This window comes from Oncorhynchus mykiss, chromosome 10 (assembly GCF_013265735.2).
Source record: "Oncorhynchus mykiss isolate Arlee chromosome 10, USDA_OmykA_1.1, whole genome shotgun sequence".
NCBI lineage: Eukaryota > Metazoa > Chordata > Actinopteri > Salmoniformes > Salmonidae > Oncorhynchus > Oncorhynchus mykiss.
The window spans coordinates 39,639,084-39,664,422 of NC_048574.1; the positions used below are offsets into that span (position 1 = coordinate 39,639,084).

Below are 25,339 nucleotides of genomic sequence, written 5' to 3' on the forward strand. Positions count from 1 at the left end.
TGTGTCAGGGTCTCTGCTGTTCTGTGTTAGGAGGCTCTGCTGTTCTGTGTTAGGGGGCTCTGCTGCTGTCTAATCCCTAATCATGACTTCACATATTCAACCCATATTGTAATGATGACATTTGCTTCAAAACATTGCCCTGGTCTGCAGTATTCCCCAGATACAACCATGGTTTTGATGCCATGCATGTCAATTCTTAATGTTATTATTTATTAAAATCAAAAAGGAGTGATTCAACAACCTTTAATCTGAAAGGCCATTTTACGTAAATAATAGAGGAGCCTAAATAGCAGATAGGAAGATTATATTAGGTAGTGATTGCGATGTCTTGCTATATTATTACTGTATTTTTAAAAGAGGAAATGTGTCAAGCCAAATACAGGGGGGATATAAAAGTTATTTTTACCAGAGGATTTTAAACTGTTAAAAAGCAATACCTGTGATTGGATGATACATTTTGTTTTTACCTTTACCACCCTCTTATTAATTCCCAGCACACCTGTGTCCTACATTAGGTCCCATAATTGACTAATCAATTGCACCTGTGCTGGTTAGCCACCCACACAACTTCACAGAAATATCCAGAAACAATCATTTGCAGGATAACGTAACGTAGGCCTACAACAATATAGCAATTTGGTTAATATATAAATAAAATATAGATATAGAAAAATACTATTCAACAATAAAGTTGGGAGTCATTCATAGATCACTAGTTTCTTCCATGAAAAGGCAAGCTTTGTATTCTGTTTCAACCATCACAAATTAACATTACTCTTTTAAGAAATACTATTACATATTATAAAAAGATAACTGACATGTAACATAAAATACAAATGAATCCTTGCACTCAGCAGCACAATCAAAACATCATGAAGTATAGCACTGACTTGAGTTGAGCATCATGACTAAAGAGAGCATTTATAGAGCGCAACGTGAGGAGACCTTTGCTAATCCTTCAATCTCTCTCCACTGTTGGTGGGTGAGTGAGTGTGCTATTATAAGCAGCGAAGATAATGGGGAATGACAGTGTGACTTCATTAATCAATAGGGGTCTTGGATGAGGCTCCTCATAGTCCTGCCCCCCGATTAGCTTTCTTTTTTTTTTACATGCCTCATGCCTTTAATTAGTCTCATCAAAAGACACCAAGGAGTGCATGCTGCTGCATTATCATGGGGCCTTTGCTGGAAAATTAATGTGCACCACAGGTGATTTCTGAAATCCTCCCCAACCCCCTCCCTATTATCCTATCAGCAGAACAACGGACTTCTGAAATGCCCACCGCACGCGGGAAGGCACGCGGGAAGACAACGGTCACTCAGTCTTCAACGTACACCACTGACAATTATAGTGAATAGAACAAAAAAGGAGAAAATCCAATCCACAAATCTGTCCATTCGTGACAAAATAATAACCCTATGTACTTAATATTTTCATTCAGTTCCAACTCAAATAACGTAACAAATCTGTGGTGAAACGACCCTAAATTGAAACAAAAAGTAATGACCCCACCCCCCAAGAAAAACCTGGATAGAAGCTGATGAAAGAAAACTATGAGTTGCAGAATTAAGATACAAACGAAGGATGTACATAAAGCCAAAGAAACAGAGAACACATCTTCACACACGTACAATTTTTTTTACTGTGTTAAATTCAAATTTGGGATGAATCTAGACAAAAGTGGATTACAAATTAATTTAGTTTTCCTTCAGACACGGGCATGGTTTCCTGTATACAGTATTAATGCAGAATGGCTCTAATTTGGTCCTGCAAGTGATTAATTCCATAGTTGAGTGCGATGAGTAGTTAGCTGCAAAATAATAACGAAGTCTTCAGCTGCCTTGAACGATGGGCCTACCAAGTTCCCTCACAGGTAAACAATGTTTGATTACAAATGTAACCACGGAGAGTTTATATAACATTTAGTAGTCAAACTAAAATTCATATACACTCATTCTTTACACGGTACTCAGTTGACTGAAACATTTGTCTGTGCTTATCAAGACAGCAGATGCTCTCTGTATTCGTAACATTCCCGGTCTAGTGCTTGACTAATAGGAATAGCAAAAACTAAGCCTTTGGCGCCATCTACTGAATTCGCTAGATTCTTGTTTACTCATTCCATCATTCCCCAGAACATCCACTTCAAAAACTATCAGAGACATACAAATAACTCAAACGTAGAAACAAACACTCCGGGGATCAAAGCTGAAGCACAATAACCCTCAGTGAGTTTAACAGTCCAGACAAGTTCCTCACCGGCACTGGTTGACCAAGTCAAAATGTCCTTGGCTACAGAGCCACAATACACTGAATGTACAAAGCATTAGGAAAACCTGCTCTTTCCATGACAGACTGACCAGGTAAATCCAGGTGAAAACTATGACGCCTTATTGTCAGCTGTTACATCCAATCAGTGTAGATGAAGGGGAGACCAGTTAAAGAAGGATGTTTAAGCCTTGAGACGTGGGTTGCGTATGTGTGCAATTCAGAAGGGCAAGACAAAATGTTTAAGTGCCTTTGAACAGGGTATGGCAGCACAATCAGTTTTCCCATGTGTATCAAGAATGGCCCACCAGCCAAAAGACACCGAGCTACCGTCACACAACTGTGAGAAGCAATGGAGTCAACATGGGTCAGCATCCCTGTGGAATGTTAGCCCAGGCCCCAACGAACTGATGATGTTGAGGGCAAAAAGGGGTGCAACTCCATATTAGGAAAGTGTTTCTAATGTTTAGTACACTGTGCATATTTAGTTTGGACATCGAGCTCAATATACAAAAGGTTCCTGAATGTGTATCATCTAACAAACTCACAAAATGTACACAACATGCATTAATTGAATGAGATGTGATAGACTGTAGCTTCATTATACTGTACATCTCACAACATAAGTCTGTGGCTGTGGTCAAAGTGGACACCTCAGAAAGGACAGTTCATTTTTATTTAGTTTCTTAATAGGATTGTATCCATTGAAAACAAAACAGTAATTAGATGAATTGTGAATAATATTGGTCAAAAATCATGTAAGCATAATTAACAAACATTTATATAAGGGTGGGGGCTATAAATAAAACTTCACCAAATAATTACATCAGAAAGTGTACATGGTGATAAAGAAACAACAAGCATGAACAGTCGAGTTGAGAAGGAAGACATTGTTGTGCCCCAACAGGGCAACAGTCCAGAGGATGGGACTGAGGGGATGGAACGATGAAAGGCAAGACAGGGGCCATGTTTGAATACTTCAGAGATCTAATGTTCCTTCCTACTTTCCTTGAAGTAATCACAGATCTAAATTGGTAGATTGGTGAGGGTAATAGGGCTGGTAACCTTACTCACACATATCCAATTCCTTATAGATCTGTACTTAAAAAGGGAGGGAGGATACGTTTGAAAACTATCCAAACAGGGCCAGGATTGGTCTTCAGTCAGAGGCAGTCTACCCAGCTACACAGTCCGTTATCCACCAGAGCACGGTTCACAGACACCAACTGGAAGACCAAGAGAGAAACATTAGCAACATGAAGCCATTAGAATACTTTTATAAATGAAGAGGTTTAACATAAACAGTGGACGACTTCAAAAATATAAAAGTATTGCATACCTCTTCTCCTTCAGTTTTCCATATCTGTACCAAGGGAATGCCACTGGTGTGACAGCTTGTGACCTGGGGAGTGTGCAGATACAGGGTAAGAACAGAGACCACCTTTCCTTATTGTCATTGTGCTGACTGTACACCAGCAGGAGGAGACATATCCATGTACTTTTCTCTACCTGTGCAAGTAGTGGCAATCCTTGTGTCATTTCCTCCAGTGCAGATTTGGCTGCAACAGAGAACCCTTCTTCTCCTAGTAGATAGGGAAGAGAGTTCACAGTGATATGAGAGCATGAACATTAATGGAAGTTTAAATACAGAGTTTAAACTGTTGACAACATTTTGAAATTCTGTTTCATAAATACAGCTGAAACATACCTGGAAGGGGTGCAATATGTTCCAGGATAGCCTCAGATCCTTGGAAAGGCAAGGCAACAAAGTCTGATCTGTGGGAAGACCAACAGCAAAGTCAATCCCACGTTTCAGATGCAGATCAAAAATGTGAGCTTTACCGGCCATAACAAATATATCATATATATCATAACAAAATCTTGGGGCTCACAAGTGGTGCAGCGGTCTAAGGCACTGCATCTCAATGGCAGAGGCGTCCCTACAGACCCTGGTTCGAATCTAGGCCATCACAACCGGTCGTGATTGGGAGTTCCATAGGGCAGCGCACAATTGGCCCAGCGTCGTCCGGGTTTGGCCGGTGTACGCCGCCATTGTAAATAAGAATTTGTTCTTAACGGACTTGCCTAGTTGACGTGTAAGGTAATGCTTTCTTTAGGACTACCCACTGCCGATTCATTGACACCATATGGAAATGACTACAATAATTATGCAAGGAGGAATGAACGTTGGCTCCTTGCAAAATGCATGTCTTTGTCCATCTGGCTTGTAAATATTCTCTGTTTCAGTGTCAATCTATTTACCCACTTATCTGTGCCTCCATCCTTGGTACAGTAGGTAGTTAGCTAGATTGCTTAAACTGCTAATAATTTAAGCAAACTACACGATGAGGCATTGAAAGTAATTTTACTTCCTCTAAATCAGCGTTTTCCAACCCCAGTCCTCAAGTACCCCCAACAGCACAATTGTATTTTGTAGTACCAGACAAACTCAACTGATTCAACTAATTGAGGGCTGGATGATTAGTTGACAAGTTGTGCACTTGTCCAGAGCTGTGTGCACTGTTGGGGGTACTGGAGGACTGGAGTTGGGAAATGCTGATCTAAATACTCCTCTTTGGTAGACAATTCTGTGTCAGTCACAGACTTACAGGTGAGGGACACTTTGCTGGCCAGCACCAGTTGGTACATTGAAAGTTTGCTTGCGAGAGTGTGCTCTCAAAACCGACCGGCAGAGTAGAGAGCGATGATGCGATTGAAAGAACCTGAACCAACCTCCAATGAACAGCCAATGTGATTTATAGAGGATGTTGATTTTTTTCAATATAATATTTTCTGCTGGACATGTTTTTAATTTGGTCAGATTGTATGCATAAAATGAAATAAAATCATCCAAAAGAAGGTTTTACCAGGTAATGGAAACACTGGTAAATTCCAACATCAACTTCTATTCCAGTTACATTTAGACTCCCCACAGTTAGTGTGTCACCTGATCTGGCGGAGGGTGTCAATCTTCACCAGGACATAGCCTCCATAGTCCACATAGCAGAGCTCCACCTCCTTGGTTTCTTCATAGTAACCCATCACCTGCGCTCTCCACCAGGCTCCCTCAGGCATCTGGGCAGCACAGATCACTCCCACTGTGTGTGTGTGTGTGTGTGTGTGTGTGTGTGTGTGAGAAAAACATTTGAGATAGGAAATGACACCACAGAAAGATACTATCATCCGAGGGTAAGGAGTCCCAAGGCCCTGGCTGTGCATGCCTACCTTCCACTGGGGCCGGCAGGGGAGGGCACCCTGGCTGTGCATGCCTACCTTCCACTGGGGCCGGCAGGGGAGGGCACCCTGGCTGTGCATGCCTACCTTCCACTGGGGCCGGCAGGGGAGGGCACCCTGGCTGTGCATGACTACCTTCCACTGGGGCCGGCAGGGGAGGGCACCCTGGCTGTGCATGCCTACCTTCCACTGGGGCCGGCAGGGGAGGGCACCCTGGCTGTGCATGCCTACCTTCCACTGGGGCCGGCAGGGGAGGGCACCCTGGCTGTGCATGCCTACCTTCCACTGGGGCCGGCAGGGGAGGGCACCCTGGCTGTGCATGCCTACCTTCCACTGGGGCCGGCAGGGGAGGGCACCCTGGCTGTGCATGCCTACCTTCCACTGGGGCCGGCAGGGGAGGGCACCCTGGGTGAGAATAACACAAGCTCATCTGTTGGTCCAGGCTGCGGAGAGCATGGAAGGTTGGGTGTGTGTGCTGCTGGAGGAACACATAGTTCCCAGAGGCTACTTGGATCACGGTTACCTCAACTGTCACCCTATGGGGAAGCAGCAGCTGAGAGAGAGAGAGAGGCTTTTAGGCAACGCACTACCCACTGTTCCACACTACTTCAGCCAACCAAAAGATACTACTTACCCAGGATGTGATGGGGAGAGAAGGCAGTCTGGCCACTGGAGGATGGACATAACAGCTGGTCACATCCAGATCTTTGAACTTCTTACTGATCAGCTCCAGAGCACAATCCACCTGCTCCTTTGACCCTGGAGGAAACAGAGGGACAAGCTGAGCAAGCCACAAGGGGCAATGCAGCTACCAAAGCCTAGGTGCTTGACTACAAGTGATGTCCTGTTGTGGAGAGCCAGCGTCTTGTGCACTCACCCTCTATATGGCAGATCTGGAACTCCTGGGTGTAAGGCAGGGTGGCGATGAAGATGTTCGCTCCGGATGTCTCCTTCAGGTAGCTCACATATCGCCCCTGCTTCCCAATCAATCTCCCAACAAGATGCTGTCGGACAGTGAAACAGAATTCAAAGAGAGATAATCATGCATAAGTTCCTATACCATACTAGAAGGTGTATGTGTGTGTTTTTCTCTGAGTGGCATATAGGCTGTCCATGTCACCCTTCGCATGGCTTGCTCTGATAACGTGCTCAGATGTAACCAATTCCACCGAGCACCTCTCAGAGTAATTGGAAGGAGCGGTCTGTGTGTGCAATATATTTATTTATTTATTTATATATATATATATATATATATTTATATTTATATATAAATATATATATAAATAAATATATAAATATACACATACATACACACACACACACACAGTGCCTTGAAAGTATTCGGTCCCCTTGAACTTTGCGACCTTTTGCCACATTTCAGGCTTCAAACATAAAGATATAAAACTATTTTTTTGTGAAGAATCAACAACAAGTGGGACACAATCATGAAGTGGAACGACATTTATTGGATATTTCAAACTTTTTTAACAAATCAAAAACTGAAAAATTGGGCGTGCAAAATTATTCAGCCCCTTTACTTTCAGTGCAACAAACTCTCTCCAGAAGTTCAGTGAGGATCTCTGAATGATCCAATGTTGACCAAAATGACTAATGATGATAAATACAATCCACCTGTGTAATCAAGTCTCCGTATAAATGCACCTGCACTGTGATAGTCTCAGAGGTCCATTAAAAGCGCAGAGAGCATCATGAAGAACAAGGAACACACCAGGCAGGTCCGAGATACTGTTGTGAAGAAGTTTAAAGACTGATTTGGATACAAAAAGATTTCCCAAGCTTTAAACATCCCAAGGAGCACTGTGCAAGCGATAATATTGAAATGGAAGGAGTATCAGACCACTGCAAATCTACCAAGACCTGGCCGTCCCTCTAAACTTTCAGCTCATACAAGGAGAAGACTGATCAGAGATGCAGCCAAGAGGCCCATGATCACTCTGGATGAACTGCAGAGATCTACAGCTGAGGTGGGAGACTCTGTCCATAGGACAACAATCAGTCGTATATTGCACAAATCTGGCCTTTATGGAAGAGTGGCAAGAAGAAAGCCATTTCTTAAAGATATCCATGAAAAGTGTCGTCTAAAGTTTGCCACAAGCCACCTGGGAGACACACCAAACATGTGGAAGAAGGTGCTCTGGTCAGATGAAACCAAAATTGAACTTTGGCAACAATGCAAAACATTATGTTTGGCATAAAAGCAACACAGCTGAACACACCATCCCCACTGTCAAACATGGTGGTGGCAGCATCATGGTTTGGGCCTGCTTTTCTTCAGCAGGGACAGGGAAGATGGTTAAAATTGATGGGAAGATGGATGGAGCCAAATACAGGACCATTCTGGAAGAAAACCTGATGGAGTCTGCAAAAGACCTGAGACTGGGACGGAGATTTGTCTTCCAACAAGACAATGATCCAAAACATAAAGCAAAATCTACAATGGAATGGTTCAAAAATAAACATATCCAGGTGTTAGAATGGCCAAGTCAACGTCCAGACCTGAATCCAATCGAGAATCTGTGGAAAGAACTGAAAACTGCTGTTCACAAATGCTCTCCATCCAACCTCACTGAGCTCGAGCTGTTTTGCAAGGAGGAATGGGGAAAAAAATGTCAGTCTCTCGATGTGCAAAACTGATAGACATACCCCAAGCGACTTACAGCTGTAATCGCAGCAAAAGGTGGCGCTACAAAGTATTAACTTAAGGGGGCTGAATAATTTTGCACGCCCAATTTTTCAGTTTTTGATTTGTTAAAAAAGTTTGAAATATCCAATAAATGTCGTTCCACTTCATGATTGTGTCCCACTTGTTGTTGATTCTTCACAAAAAAAATAGTTTTATATCTTTATGTTTGAAGCCTGAAATGTGGCAAAAGGTCGCAAAGTTCAAGGGGGCCGAATACATGTGTGTGTGTGTATATATATATATATATATATATATATGCCACAGATCAGAGTCAGGCAGCATGTCCTTGAGTGAGAACATGAGGACAGTATGGCATCAGGAGGCAGCAGGATTCCCATTACCAGACCACAGCCCCAACCACCGTTCCCCATAGCACTACGAATCAGACAGCTGTACCCAGCTCAGTGTCACCCAAGTGCCTGGTCTCAGTCTCAGAGACTATTTACTGCAGCACACTACTCTACCAAATCTGGGCTATAGCTAAATGGCTCACACTACAAATAGGCAGGGCAAAACTGAGTCGGGATTTTTATATATTTTGAAATACCAGAAGTCACCGTTGGAAATTAATATTGAAAGTTACATTTACATAGTTTATTCCTAAAACTTCCTGTGGACCACACATTTAGATAAATAACTCATGTCAAAACACAGCTTTAAGGTGTCCAAATCAATAACCAATGCGCAGAAACAGTTTGTGATATTGGAAACCTAAAATGTAACATCTACACATGCAACAACAGTAAATCAGTCCATTTTATTTATTTTCTAAAGCACAAGCACCAACCACTTGTTTTGACAAATGTCAAAAACACCCTGTTGAAACAAACACCGGCCCCCAACAACAAGAAAAAAAACATGGAAACGGGAGATATCTTTCACCTCACTGGTTAGCTGACAATGATAAAAATGCAGAATGTTGGATTTTGATACAGGGGTCACCAAAACTCAACACTTTTGTAAATGACTTCTATCGATATCACATTGAAATCAATAGAGTGACAAAAATATATTTAAAAAGATACAGGTTGCACATCCTGTAAATACAATTTTTAAAAACATGGAATCTAGGAACAAGTTGTATATCACTGGTAAAGGACAACTTTTAGAAGACAGCCAGCTACATTTGGAAGTGTTGTATTTTGATCAAATCAAAGTTTATTGGTTGTGTACACAGGTTTGCAGATGTTATTGCAGGTGCAGAGAAATACTTGTGTTTTTAGCTCCAACAGTGCAGTAATACCTAGCAAAATAAATACACACAATCCAGAAAAATTCTAAAATATCATAACGAGCAATGTCATAAATATATTGTTATAATGGTGTGTAAAAACAGTAAATGAATAGAAAAGGTGTACAGGATGAGCCTCGACTAGAATACGGTATAAGTATAAAGTGGGTAAAAATTTTTAAAAAAAGTACGTACACATTATTAAAGTGACTAATATTCAATGACTATGTACAGTGCTTTCAGAAAGTATTCATACCCCTTGACTTATTCCACATTTTGTTGTGTTACAGCCCAAACCAAAAATATTCTCACCCATCTACACACACACACAATACCCCATATATCAAAGTGAAAACATGTTCAGCATTTCTGCTAATTTATGGAAAATTAAATACAAAAATACCTAATTTACATAAGTATCCACACCCCTGATACAATATTATTTGTTTCCTCTTTTTCAGTCAGTCTGTTTTATCTGGAGTATTTCTCCTGGTGTCCTGTGTGAATTTAAGTATGCTCTCTCTAATTCTCTCTTTCTGGGAGGACCTAAGCCCTAGGACCATGCCTCAGGACTACCTGGCATGATGACTCCTGTTGTCCCCAGTCCACCTGGTCGTGCTGCTGCTCCAGTTTCAACTGTTCTGCCTGCAGCTATGGAACCCTGACCTGTTCGCTGTGATTACTATTATTTGACCATGCTGGTCATTTATGAACATTTGAACATCTTGGCCATGTTCTGTTACAATCTCCACCCGGCAGAGCCAGAAGAGGACTGGCCACCCCTCATAGCCTGGTTCCTCTCTAGGTTCCTTCCTAGGTTTTGGCCTTTCTAGGGAGTTTTTCCTAGCCACTGTGCTTCTACACCTGCATTGCTTGCTGTTTGGGGTTTTTCGGCTGGGTTTCTGTACAGCACTTTGATATTGCAGCTGATGTAAGGGCTATTTGAATACCTTTGATGTTATTTTTTTTTAGGGGGTGGATCAGCTTTAATATTGAGGACAGATTGCTTCCATCAATGTAATTGTCTGCATCATTTCCAATCCCCCATATATATGTGGGTAAAAAAAACACTTTGTAGAATATACCTTTATTATTCCCCGCAAACCCTACCACCCCTCCCTCAATTGGAGTAAACTAATAACACCTAGATTATGTATGAACTGAAAGTTGAAGCCTATTTTACAATAGTTATATTTTGTTTTTAGTCCTATTTTCTTATGTCCATCCATTTTGGATTTCTATTTGCCATATATTTGTCAACTGTGCTGTGATGCTTCACAAAAGTACTGAACCTTTATATTCTCATAGTTTCTACAGATTGTAAAAGAAAAAAATGTTGCTAAAATAATTATATTGTTGATCGATTGACTAGGACTTTTCAAATCACCCAGTATTGCTATCTGCAGAGTTAGTATTAGGTAAATGTTGTAATTCTTCATTCATTCCTGGACCTGTGACCAAAAACGAGTACATATGGACTGTACCAAAATAAAAATGTTCTAATGACGCTGCTTCCTCACAGCAAAATCTGCAGAGCTGGGAAGATTGTATCCCCCATATAACATTCTATTGGTTGCAAGAATTTTGTATAATACATTTAAAATTGAAAAATTCTAAGTTTTGAATCCGGCGTCATTTTGCGTGTCAATTCATAAACCATGTGCCATGGAATCAGTACATCGAAAATCTCTTAAACTATTTTGCAATTTATATGGCACACCTGTCAAATGTGGTCCTTAAATGAAACTAGTATATTTGTATTTATCGCAATTCTCTTTAACCATTTTTGGTCTTTAATTCAGGGCTGACAGACAAGTTCTTTACTTTTTCGCCCTTCCACTTGCCTCTTCCATTTTTGTAGTAACACTGCAATTAGTTGTAATTTTGGGTAGAGCAGACATTTCCATATGTCTGTGTTAGCTGACATACTGTAACTCCACCAGTCCTTTTTATGATATAATTTACAAAGATTATACCTTTTTTAAACATTTGATCTAAAAACAAATTTAAAAAAAAATCAATTAGTATATTTGAGTTTAAACCACAATATTTGTTGTATTATTTGTTCTGTCTTTTCAGGTGGAATAAACTGAAATAGCAACCAACTTTCTATGACTTGTTTAAAAAAATCATATATATATTTTGGAGATTTATGTGTTTTCAAACAACAGAAATTAGTGAGAGGTTGTAATCTGAAAAGGGAAAAGGCCATTCTTGAACATTGGGTGAGACATTCTTACAAATATACTAGAGAACCATTTCAGATTTACGTAAGTATAACTTTTTTATGACTGATGCCTTTTGTGAGAGGTCTAATGCGTTAATAATTTCTGTCCTCCAAATGCATATTCAATACATAAATAGGCCTGTCTAATTGTCTGGCTTGCCATTACAAATAACATTTAATATTTTTTGTTCATATAATTTAAAAGCAGGTCACTAGGTGTAGGCAAAACCATATGGGGCGGCAGGGTAGTCTAGTGTTTAGAGTGTTGGACTAGTAACCAGAAGGTTGCAAGTTCAAACCCCCAAGCTGACAAGGTACAAATCTGTCGTTCTGCCCCTGAACAGGCAGTTAACTCACTGTTCCTAGGCCGTCATTGAAAATAAGAATTTGTTCTTAACGGACTTGCCTAGTTAAATTTTAAAAAAGGTAAAAATATGCAACTAGGTAAACTGTGATATGACTAAAGACTTAAATCAGGGGTGATTTTTCCACAAATAGACAGGTATTTTTCCTTTCCATGGTAGCAAGATCTTAACTTTTGCTAACTTTCTATTAAAATGTACTGAGTGATATAATTTCAGGATATGTATACAGAGTATGTCCACATGCCCGTCAGACCATTTTATTAGTAAACTACACAGTAACGTAAAAGTTGCATTTTATTGTTATCCATTTTTTTTTTTTTTTTTTTTTTTTTTTTTTTTTAACCTTTATTTAACCAGGCAAGTCAGTTAAGAACAAATTCTTATTTTCAATGACGGCCTAGGAACAGTGGGTTAACTGCCTGTTCAGGGGCAGAACGACAGATTTGTACCTTGTCAGCTTGGGGGTTTGAACTTGCAACCTTCCGGTTACTAGTCCAACGCTCTAACCACTAGGCTACCCTAGCACACTTATCATAATTTGATTTTAATCCAGAGATGTTAGAAAAAGTACCTAGATCCTCTGATGGTATCAGACAGAGGCTCTGCATCTGTCCTCGTTCTCCAAGACTTTAGTGCTGCTTTTGATACCATCGATCACCACATTCTTTTGGAGAGATTGGAAACCCAAATTGGTCTACACGGACAAGTTCTGGCCTGGTTTAGATCTTATCTGTCGGAAAGATATCAGTTTGTCTCTGTGAATGGTTTGTCCTCTGTAAATGTCAGTGTTCCTCAAGGTTCCGTTTTAGGACCACTATTGTTTTCACTATATATTTTACCTATTGGGGATGTCATTCGAAAACATAATGTTAACTTTCACTGCTATGCGGATGACACACAGCTGTACATTTCAATGAAACATGGTGAAGCCCCAAAATTGCCCTCGATAGAAGCCTGTGTTTCAGACATAAGGAAGGGGATGGCTGCAAACTTTCTTTTAAACTCGGACAAAACAGAGATGCTTGTTCTAGGTCCCAAGAAACAAAGCGATCTTCTGTTGTATCTGACAATTAATCTTGATGGTTGTACAGTCGTCTCAAATAAAACTGAAGGACCTCAGCGTTACTCTGGACCCTGATCTCCCTTTTGACGAACATATCAAGACTGTTTCAAGGACAGCTTTTTCCCCCCCATTTACATAATATTGCAAAAATCTGAAACTTTCTGTCCAAAAATGCTGCAGAAAAATGTATTCATGCTTTTGTTACTTCTAAGTTAGACTACTGCAATGCTCTACTTTTTGGCTACCCGGATAAAGCACTAAATAAAAACATCAGTTAGTGCTAAATACAGCTGCTAGAATCCTGACTAGAACCAAAAACGTTGATCATATTACTCCAGTGCTAGCCTCCCTACACTGGCTTCCTGTTAAGGCAAGGGCTGATTTCAAGGTTTTACTGCTAACCTTCAAAGCATTACATGGGCTTGCTCCTACCAATCTTTCTGATTTGGTCCTGCCATACATACCTACACGTACGCTATGGTCACAAGACGCAGGCCTCCTAATTGTCAGGAGAATTTCTAAGCAAACAGCTGGAGGCAGGGCTTTCTCCTATAGAGCTCAATTTTTATGGAATGTCTGCCTACCCATGTGAGAGACGCAGACTCTGTCTCAACCTTTAAGTCTTTACTGAAGACTCATCTCTTCAGTGGGTCATATGATTGAGTGTAGTCTGGCCCAGGAGTGTGAAGGTGAACGGAAAGGCTCTGGAGCAACGAACCACCCTTGCTCTCTCTGCCTGGCCGGTTCCCCTCTTTCCACTGGGATTCTCTGCCTCTAACCCTATTACAGGGGCTGAGTCACTGGCTTACTGGTGCTCTTTCATGTCGTCCCTAGGAGGGGTCATTTATGAACAATTGAACATCTCTGCCATGTTCTGTTATAATCCCCACCCAACACAGCCAGAAGAGGACTGGCCACCCCTCATAGCCTGATTCCTCTCTAGGTTTCGGCATTTCTAGAGAGTTTTTCCTAGCCACCGTGCTTCTTCACCTGCATTGCATGCGGTTTGGGGTTTTGGGCTGGGTTTCTGTACAGCACTTTGAGATATCAGCTGATTTACAAAGGGTTATATAAATACATTTGATTTGATGAGGCTGTGGAGGGATTCCAATTGTGGTTTTAAAAGAAAACATGAATAATCTGCGTACAATGACACCTTTGTTTTTAAGCCATGAATTTCTAATATTATTGTTGGATCTAATTTTAACAGCTAACATTTCGATTGTAATAATAAATAGATATGCCGATAGTGGACAACCTTGTTTTACTCCGACAGTTTAAATACTTTGTAGAAGCATCTTTGGCAGCGATTACAGCTGTGAGTCTGAGTAAGTCTAAGAGCTTTCCACACCTACAATGTGCAACATTTGCCCATTATTATTTTCAAATTCTTCAAGCACCGTAAAAAAAATAAAATAGGTCGTTGATCATTGCTAGACAACCATTTTCAGGTCTTGCCATAGGTTTAATCAGGTAAAGAAGGGGTTTAGCTGGTCTGGGAGCGAGGCGTCTGTGTATGCAATGTGGCTGGCTTTCCCTTTATAAAAGACGTGATTATCTGGAGTCCCTGCCATATACAGTATGACTCGTGTCTGAGCAATTGAAATGTGACTCCACTTTCTCCCTGTACTGTCGTTTTGTATCCGATTGTCTTAAGGAGGACGTAGCTGATCGGTTTGTAAATGTTCATGTTCCCAGTCACCTTGACGTAGTTAAATGCAGTGGTTTGTACTTTCAGTTTTGCACAAATGTTGCCACCTATCCACAGTTTTTGGTTTGGGTAAATTCGTCAGTGGGAACATCCTAAGCACTTCACCGATTCAGTGTATTCGGCGATACTATTCTGAGGCGTCCTGGAACATTTCCCAGGCCACATGATCAAAAATCACAGATTCTGATTGGCCAGGCCAATGTTGAACAGTCCTTACCACGGTAGCTTCCGGTTTAACTTTATGCCTATAGATGTGGAGGAGCAGAATGGAGGCGTGATTTGCCGAAGGGAGGGCCTTGTTTCTGTCCAGGAAAGGAAAGTAGCAATGAGCCAGGGTCCATGCTGCACATATAGCACAGGAGATGTGCGGACAGAATTTCGGTAGTGTTTTCCTCAGACTTCCTTTAATAAATTCCCCAGCTACAATAAATGTGGTCTCGTGATATGCAGATTCCAGTTTGCACAGTTCCTTGAGAGCAGTCGTGTCAGCTTGGGGTGGGCGGGGAATATGACCGAAGAAAAGGATAATCTCGGGAGGCAATGCTGTCGGCATTTGATGGCGAGGTATTCCAGATTGGGAGAACAAAAGAACTTCAGTTCCTGTACGTTACCACAATCACACCATGAATGTTAGTAATGAAACAAACTCCTCCGCCTCTCTTACTCTGCCCAGAGTCCTTTCTGTCCATGAGATGGACAGATAACTCTGCTGGCTGAATGGACAGGGCAATATATCCGGAAAGTGCCATGATTCCATAAAACAGTATGTTACAGTGCTTAATGTCTCTCTGGAAGGAGACCCTGAGCTCGTCTACTTTATTGTCCAGGGACTAAACTTTAGCGAGTAATATACTCGGAAGCAGTGGATGGTATAAAAGACGCAAGTCTGACTAAGGCCCCAGTCTTTCAACCTCTGAAGTGGGTCGCCAGCATACATTTTTGTATTTGATTATTATTGACTATTAAAAATCCACCTGTAGTGAAGCCACTCAATATTTACATTACATTCAGTGATCTAACTCCCGTCCAAAGTGACCCACAGGAGCTACCCGGGTCAAGTGTCCCACCCAAGGGCACGTCGACAGATCTCCCACCAAGTCAAAAAGGGCAACCCAAACCAGCGACCTACCAGCCACCAGCCCAAGCTCCCAGCCACCAGGCAATCAACTGCCCCCCACAGTTCAGACATCTGCCTCCCATGCACATACCAACAAAATTTACAAAAGAGAAAAACATAAAAATGTAAAACCAAAAACATAACAAAAAAAGCCAACGGTATACATTTGAGTGCATGTACGCACGTGTGAGTTTGAATGCAGTTTTGATCCACACACACCAGGATCCAGATTCACAAAACACTTCTTACTCAAAAACATAAGCTTAAGAAAAAAAATAGGTTCATAGGATAGTTTGTAAGTGCAATTCCTCAACAATATCTTAATATTTAATGATTCTTATGAATTTGCTTAATATGTTTGTTGCTAGGCAACCAATTTTGTTGGTCATCCAAGCAATCATGTTAGCATATTTTGTACTGAGAATGCTGTTGGGTTTGGGTTTAAAAGAACCAATACTGAAACTTTCATATAAAGTTGGAGTGAATTAAACATGTTCAATTGCTTTCATGAGCTTATTCTCTCACTGCCCTGAGTTTAAGACAAGGATTTAGTCATCTTGGAATTAACATTTCCAATAACCATTTCCAAGAATATAATTTCTTCTTAACTTCTTGCTTAAGGAGAAACCTAAGAAATAGCAACTTTGCCTAACTTTCTTCTTAAGTTAAAGTTAACTGCCATTTTTTTGTTAAGACATTTAAGGTTTTGTGAATCCCTACCTCTCACTGCCACCCGCCTCCTCCATTTTGGGGTAATGCTGTAATCAATTAGTTGTAATATATTGGATTGAGCAGACCTGAAAAAGACAACTACCATTACAATTTAAAAACAAACATTTTACATAGATACAGGTGTTTTACCAACCAGTACGTCCATTCAACCATAATTTGTTCTATCGTTTTTGGGGGATGAAATTGAAAGCAGCTCTGCAGTACTTTTTTGAAAAAGAGAGATACTTAAATATTTTTCATTTAAATTGAAAATGAGACATGACAAAAAGGCAATTTTTAAACCATGGATGAGCTTTTCTTAGTAATCTACTTGAGCCATTTGTGACCCAATTCAAGAAACTAGGCGTATGTCGCAAGTCACGACTTCACAGGAGAGCTGTTTGAACGTAAAAAATGTATTATCAAAATGTGCTTCTTTTGGCAGAAATGCATTCTAACAACTTTGATGTGCCTTAATATCAAACTTGTATGCCACCTGTAAATATGAGGAAAAAAAAGGTTAAATTACGAGACTAGTTGGTTTAGCCAAAGAAAAAGGGGAATTCGGGTATGATAGCTAAGGAGAAAACACGAGTCTGGATTACATCGTCAAACTAAGGCAACGATGCATGGCATCAGACCGGACACGCGTCAAATCATGATATATACTGGTAAGATTTTCAGATATTACACGTTTCTAATTTGGACAGAAAGTGGTTTCATTTCAAGTGTACTGTTAGCTAGCTAACGTTAGTTGGCTGGGTCTCTAGCTAATGTTATGTATATGATCTTATTCTTAATTTCTCAGACACTAGCTATAGTCATATAACCTGGTTGGTTAGCTAACTGCTGATTCATGCAGGGTAGTAACGTCATGAGTTGTGATTATGGTCCATTATTTAGTTAGCGACATGTCTTGACAAAGCATTTATGTCAAGTTAAAGTGTACTGTTAGCTAACTAACTAAAAAGTTACGTCATGCGTTGGGATTCATCGTTTACCTAGCTAGCTACATTTCTTAACAAAAGACTAATCTTCGCGTGCAAGAGCGCAGAATAACTGATGCATTTTTGAATGTTTAACACCCGTTGAATGTCAGTAAACGTTGGCAACAAAGTGTAATTCAATTGTTGCTAGCAGCACAGTTAGTCACCAACGCTCTAGATAACATGAAAAAAGTCTAACCAGCTCTGCTAGGGCGATTAAAATGGTCAGAGTGGGATGTTTTCTTATTATGTGTCTGGAATTAGCTAGCCAATGTTAGCCAGTGCTTGACTGTAGTTGTGAGGTCAGAGCTTTCGGAACTGTACTTATTGGCCAGAGGATTCAGTGTGCGCTCTGAACGCAAAACCACAGAGAGCGATAGGGAGAGTAATGTTCCCTCTCTCTGATGTCTGGAAGTAGCTGGCAAGATAGTACAGAATGGTTGGATCAACCCTTAAAGAAATGGGACTAAGGCTTAAGAGGGTGTGACCAATACTGAATGGTGTAAACACAGGACTCTCCAAAAGTTGTACCAAAACATTGAAAAGAGTTCTCAAAAGAGAGTTTAAAAGTTGATCAACTTTCAAAGCAGAATTACTTTCCCATTGTTTCCACAAATGCAGTGTATGATTATACCATTTTCTAGCTCCGAGTCTGTTTTTATTTTTACATAAGATAAAAGTAGACATTCAAATGTTGCTACATAAAATCAAATCTAGGTGGCGAGTCACATTTTGGGTTAAAGTAAAATATTTGTGAAGCTTTTAGAGAGAGGTTTAGTGCTTTAAAAATTTCAACCCACCCAGTTCATATTCATTATATAGATGGGCACAAAATCATTTACTCAAATGATTTATAAAAAATTTAAATTTAAAAAAAATCAGGAGTACGTCGCACCATACGTAGGTGAGTAAACGGAAATATGACTAAGGAGTTAGACAGGTATTTACCTCTCCATGGCAGGATCTTGTCTATTTTACTAGTTTTCTATTCAAATTCATTGGAGAGCTCATTTATATATTTTGGGATATGAATACCAAGTATGTCTCCTTCACCATCAGCCCATTGTATAGGTAAAGTGCAGGGTAAATGCGAAAGTTAGTCATAATTAGTTTAGTCCAGAGGCCAAAAGTTTAGATCTTCAATGAGACATTGCAGGGATCTAGCATCCAGACTTAATATAGCACTTGAGTCACTGGCATACATGGACACCTTTGTTTTTAAGCCTTGGATTTCTAATCCTTTGTTGTTATTTGATCTGATATTAAGAGCTAGCATTTCGAGCTCCATAACAGATAGATATGGTGACAGCGAACACCCTTGTTTAACTCTGACAGTTAAACCTGTCTAAGACCGGGGTTCCGCTAGCGGAACGTTGACAAAAATTGCAGAAATGCAATTATAAATATTTAACTTTAATTAAAATCAGAAGTGCAATACACCAAATGAAAGCTAAACATCTTGTTAATATAGTCACCGTGTCAGATTTGAAAAAGGCTTTACTGTGAAAGCAAACCATGCGATTATCGATCAGCAGACAAAACATTACATACAGTTACCAGCCAAGTAAATTAGTCACGAAAGTCAGAAATAGGAATAAAATTCATCAATTACCTTTGAAGATCTTTTGACAATACTAAAGGTCACGACAAACAATAAATTGTCAATTTGTTCGATATAATCCAATTTTTAATAGCCTAACACGAAACATTTTGTAAGCGGCTTGTATCGTAAATTCAGTGTCCTTCAACTTTGGACGTAACATTCGATGTAATTACTCACTCTAAAACGGACGTTTATCGAGCCATGTTTGGTTTCATTGCAATCCTCCGTTTGTTAGTAACACAGCCATACTTCATGGTTTTTTCCCGGGACATATTGACCGAAAGGAACTGATTTGAACACATCAAACTATGACCTCATTGCCCACCAATGATATGACCAGTTCTTCGTTGATTGACTGTATTTCGGACCAATGAACACTGATCGTCTTGAAATCTAGCTTGGTAGATAGCCAATGAGATGAGGTAAACGGTAATAGGTAATGGCTCTATCCGGGAGGACTAGAATTTGTGGGAAACTCGAGCGTAAACACAGCCATTCGCCATTGAAAATTCTACCAGAAGCAGCCACGCTGGTTACGCACAGCATTTTTGTTTTGAGAGCATTTTCAGAGAAGAATTATAGCGAGTAAATCTGTACAATCAAAGACAGTCAAAATATACAGATCTACACCATATTATTGAAGAAATTGATAGGGATAGTGACAGTGAATTACTCCAAGATGATTCGGACAGGGAGAATACTTTTGACTCAAAATCTGAAGAGATGTTCTTGTATGGAGAAGATTCCGTGTTGGATTGGTGAGTAACGTTGTTTGAAATTAATATCAAATATTATTAATTTGAGTTGTTTGAGATATTTTATTTGCCATATATAAAAATAATCAGTAATGAAATGTATAAAGTACACATTGCTCTACATTGTGGGTGCGTGCATGTCTGTCTGTATATATTTTTTTACATTTTATTTGATCTAAAAATGGAATGGAACCGCTCCTCACCATAGTGATCGTTTCCCTACTCTATATATAATCTGTGTGTGTGTCTGTCTTTATTTCACAGTCCCAGCAATTCTGTGTGAGCCCATACTGCCAAGGTGCCCATCCCCTACTGAAGCTGGTCCATCCAGCCGGACCCCTGCTGTCCCTGGCACCACACCTACCCCCGCCCAGACATCTAGGAGGTGTGAAGTCGGTGACAAAGAAGCAGAGGAAGGGAAGTGTGGAACCTGCTGGCAGAGAGGAGGATGTGGCGCTGCCACCTCCAATATTCAGACCAAAAAGGAAACCAGGATCTCAGCTGGACATGACCTTCAGTTGTTTTTCACCTCGGCAGTTGTTGATACCCTGGTGTTGAACACAAATAAGTACAGAGCTAAGAAGCAGGCAGGCAAGAAAGAGACATGGAAGCCCATTTCCATGTCAGATCTTTTTTGTTACCTTTCTATGGTAATTTACATGGGTCTTGTAAAGCTAAAAACCCTGAAGGACTACTGGAAAACTGCACCCCTCTATCAACTGCATTTCCCCACCACGGTCATGTCATGCAAAAGGTTTCTGACAATCTCACGGGCGCTTCATATCAGTGACCCAAAAGTTGATGAGGACAACAAGAAGAAGCGAGGTACGGCAAGGTTTGATAAGCTCTGCAAAATAAACCTCTACCACAACATCGTTGAGGCCTGCAATACTTATTTTCAGCCCACCCAGAACCTTTCCATAGATGAGAGAATGGTAACCTCAAAAAGGCCAGAATTGGCCAAAAACAGTACATGCGCAACAAACCAACTAAATGGGGTTGCAAACGGTTTGTTTTGGCCGATTATGCGTGTGCATACACGTGCAATTATTATTATTTTTTGTTATCTATGAGGGGAAGAGCAGTTGTGTGACCGGTAAGGGCATTAGCTATGATTCCGTTATGGATTTTCAGCTGCTAAGGAAGGGCTACAAACTGTTTGTGGATAACCTGTAAACAAGCCCTACCTTGTTCATAGACCTGAGAAAGCTGGAGAAGTGGGCCTGTGGCACCATTCGGACCAACAGAGTGGGATTTCCGAAAACCAGGGTGAATGACATGCCTAAGCGGGCTGAGCAGGGTAGCATGAGATGGATTCGCGAGGATGGCCTGCACTTTGTGAAGTGGATGGATACCAGGGAGGTGGTCATGTGCTCCAGTATCCACAAGTCCTTCAGTGGTGATACTGGGGCAGGGATCACCAAAAATGTCCCCATTCCAGCTGCTGTGAAGGACTACCACAAGACCATGAAATGGTACAAGACATTGTTTTATCATTTCATTGACATTGCTGTGGTGAATTCCTTCTGGAGTATGAAGGCAATGGCTAAGAGCTGTGGACAGCCCCCCCCCCCCCCATCTCACAGCTAGCCTTCAGGGAGCTGCTAATCCAGGAGCTTGCTCCAACCAGTGGTGTTCACATGCCAAAATTCATCATTGCAGGCAGGAATGTGCCTCAGGGCAAAACGGGCTCAGTAGGGAGGCTTCGTTGTGCTCTTTGCCACAAGAAATCCCCTGTCACCTACACCACCTGTTCAGTGACCCTCTGCTTCACACCAGAAAGACACTGCTATGGCATCAGCAGCACAATATTGTGTAGAGGACTGAGGTTCTTCACATTATTGTACATTGAAAGTATAAATAGGTACTCTTGTTATTTAGAAATATTCATTTTTTTTCCCATTATTTTTTATTTTATTTTTTTAAATTGTTCAAATATATATTTTTGGGGGGTATGTTAGAATAAATGTTTTGTATATAGTTATTTGCAATGTACTAATTTGGGCACATTTTGGAAAATTTGTGAGGGACACCTGGGTGACTTCATGCTCAATGGCATATACCGCACTCATTCCTGAAGGTATCCGTCTGAAACTTTGGTCAAATACTGTTGCCCACTTATGTTCTTATTTGAAATGATCCCCAGCATCATATCTGAATGTTTGGCTGTTCTTGTTCATTTCAAAGATTCAACAGTAAACATCTGATTATTTCCTTGTATTTTCTTCTACCAGATCTATTGTGTTATATTCTCCTACATTCAATTCACATTCCCACAAACTTCAGAGTGTTTCCTTTCAAATAACACCAAGAATATGCATATCCTTGCTTCTGGGCCCGAGCTACAGGCAGTTAGATTAGGGTGTTTTCAGGCAGAAATTGAGAAAACCTGTTAAGGATGGCCCTCCAGTTTTTAAGCTCTGAGAAATATATAGCCTCTACTTACCATTTTACAGCCGGGGTTGCTATACATAATTTCTACCCATTGAATAAGAGACTCCCCGAAATTGAAAAAAATCCAGGCATTTATATATAAAATCCAGCCTTACTTTATTAAAGGCCTTTTCAAAACCTGCTATGAATACCAGGCCTGGCTTCTTAGATGTTTCATGTTGTTCCTATTAGTTGTCGTATATTATCTCCAATGTATCGTCCATCTAAAAAACCTGTTCTGAACAATACCTGGTCAAACTTTTGTTATATCACGCATATTGCGTGAAAACAATACAACGGGGGCAATTTTTGTGGGTTAAATGTGTCGTTTAAACATACATTATACAAAAGCCACTGGGAAACTTGGAATAACCTATATAGTGCATTCGGAAAGTATTCAGGCCCCTTGACTTTTTCCACATTGTTACAGCCTTGATTAAATACCAAGAAAATCCTACATCTACACACAATACCTAATAATGACAAAGCGAAAACAGATTAAGAAATGTTTGCAAATTTAAAATAAACATTATTCAGTATTCAGACCCTTTGCTATAAGAACCAAAATTGAGTTCATGTGCATCCTGTTTCCATTGATCATCCTTGAGATGTTTCTACAACTTGATTGGAATACACCTGTGGTACATTCAATTGATTGGACATGATTTGGAAAGACACACACCTGTCTATATAAAAAAGTCCCACAGTTGACAGTGCATGTCAGAGCAAAAACCCAGCCATGAGGTCAGGTCGTAGGAACACTCCGTAGAGCTTCGAGACAGGATCGTCGAGGCACAGATCTGGGGAAGGTTACCAAAACATTTGCCGCATTGAAGGTTCCCAAGAACACAGTGGCATCCAGCATTCTTAAATGGAAGAAGTTTGGAACCACCAAGACTAGAGGCTCTAGAAGACCTAGAGCTGGCCGCCGGCCAAATCAATCAGGGGAGAAGGGCCTTGGTCAGGGAGGTATAATAATATTGATCTGTTTTAAGCAATTGATCATGTTGACTATAAACTTTTATACCAACATCCCCAATCAGAGGTAAAAAGGGTGCAATTCCCCTCCAATTTGATGTGGTCAAAAACAGCTGCTTGTGTAATGTAGTAACACATACTGTCCACATGAAAAGTAGCGTAATATAAATGCATTAGATATTTATTTTTCTATATCTTAAATTAGGTTTAATAAGATTTTTGTAGTACATATGTTTTATAAACACACTTCACATGACCAAAAGTATGTGGACACCTGCTTGTCGTACATATCGTTCCAAAATCATAAGCATTAATATGGAGCTGGTCCCCCCCCCCCCTTTGCTTCGATCACAGCTTCCACTTTTCTGGGAAGGCTTTCCACTAGATGCTGGAACATTGCGTCGGGGACTTGCTTCTAGTCAGCCACGTTCATTAGTGATGTTGGGCGATTAGGCAATTCATCCCAAATGTGTTCAATGGAGTTGAGGTCAGGGCTCTGTGCAGGCCAGTCAAGTTCTTCCACACTGATCAACAAACCATCTCTGTATGGACCTCGCTTTGTACATGGGGGCATTGTGATGCTGAAACACGAAATGGCCTTCCACAAAGTTGGAAGCACAGAATCGTCTAGAATGTCATGTTGTAGCAAGAAGATTTGCCTTCACTGGAAATAAGTTGCCTAGCCCGAACCATTAAAAATAGCCCCAGACCATTATTCCTCCTCCACCAAATTTGACAGTTGGCACTACGCATTTGGACAGGTAGTGTTGTCCTGGCATCCGCCAAACCTAGATTTGGCCGTCAGACTGCCAGACAGTGAAGAGTGATTCATCACTCCAGAGAACATGTTTCCACTGCTCCAGAGTCCAATGGCGGCGAGCTTTACACCACTCCAGCCGACTCTTGACATTGCGCATGGTGATCTTAGGCTTGTGTGCGTGCGGATGCTCGGCAATGGAAACCCATTTCATGAAGCTCCCGACGAACAGTTAGTGCTGACGTCGCTTCCAGAGGCAGTTTGGAACTCTGTAGGGACAGATTATTATTCTTTTTTTTTTATTTTTTATTTTTTTACACGTTACGCGCTTCAGCACTCGGCAGTCCCGTTCTGTGAGCTTGTGTAGCCTACCACATTTCCACTTCACAATAACAGCACTTAAAGTTGACCAGGGCAGCTCTAGCAGGGCAGCTCTTTTATAAACTGACTTGTTGGAAAGGTGGCATCCTATGACAGTGCCATGTTGAAAGTCACAGCTCTTCGGAAAGGCCATTCTACTGCCAATGTTTGTCAATGGAGATTGCATGGCTGTGTGCCCAATTTTTTACACCCGTCAGCAACAAGTGTGGCTGAAATAGCCGAATCCACAAAGTTGAAAGGGTGTCCACATGCTTTTGTATATATTTCTCACTAGTTAAACTATGTAGAGATTATGTTTTTTATGTTCCTAAGCACAATTTAACTAGGTGCTCAAGACTATAGCGTCCAACATTTGAAGTCTCTACTACAAGCCCAAAAATCCCCGACATTAGAGAACCTAACATTGCAAACAGTAGCCAGAGAAAATATATTATCAGTAATGTGGTGAAGTGATGAGAGGGTTAGACAGGGGAGGTAGACTCACCTTTGGCACCTCTATGTCCCAAACTGTAGGTGGCTGGCTGCTGTTGTAACTCTGGATGTATTTTTCAATTTGCTGATCGGTGTTCAGCAGTTGACTTAGCGGACTTGGACTGTTGATATGCTGGTTGTCCCTGGCTTCGTGTTCAACGTAACGGTCTACAGAGTCCATGCTGTTCACACCAGAGCCTGGGGCAGTACGGATCAGTCACTAAAAACAGTCACTTGTGTTGTGTACACAATGTAACCTCGCAAACACAGCAGCACACAAAACACCCACATACAACAGTAACAGGGGAGAAAGAAAACATTCTGGCATGGCGAGAGTTCTCTT

At 40.8% G+C, this 25,339-nt stretch overlaps 1 protein-coding gene across 3 annotated transcripts in view; it reads right to left on the reverse strand.

The window, feature by feature from the left end:
* Nucleotides 1-2,904: 2,904 nt before the first annotated feature.
* LOC110533865 (A-kinase anchor protein 1, mitochondrial) overlaps nt 2,905-25,339 on the reverse strand; it is a 29,390-nt gene continuing 6,955 nt past the window's right edge. The window contains exons 3-11 of one of the 3 annotated variants that reach the window (XM_036990246.1): nt 25,010-25,194; nt 6,381-6,507; nt 6,138-6,262; nt 5,495-6,056; nt 5,217-5,367; nt 3,978-4,045; nt 3,779-3,852; nt 3,609-3,671; nt 2,905-3,495 (exon numbers count right to left, since the gene is read on the reverse strand). In XM_036990246.1, coding sequence (XP_036846141.1) covers nt 3,433-3,495; nt 3,609-3,671; nt 3,779-3,852; nt 3,978-4,045; nt 5,217-5,367; nt 5,495-6,056; nt 6,138-6,262; nt 6,381-6,507; nt 25,010-25,194 — 1,418 coding nt within the window. In that variant the 3' untranslated portion in view covers nt 2,905-3,432. The remainder of the gene's footprint in view (nt 3,496-3,608; nt 3,672-3,778; nt 3,853-3,977; nt 4,046-5,216; nt 5,368-5,494; nt 6,057-6,137; nt 6,263-6,380; nt 6,508-25,009; nt 25,195-25,339) is intronic. The other 2 variants (XM_036990247.1, XM_021618425.2) reach the window with 2 other exon arrangements.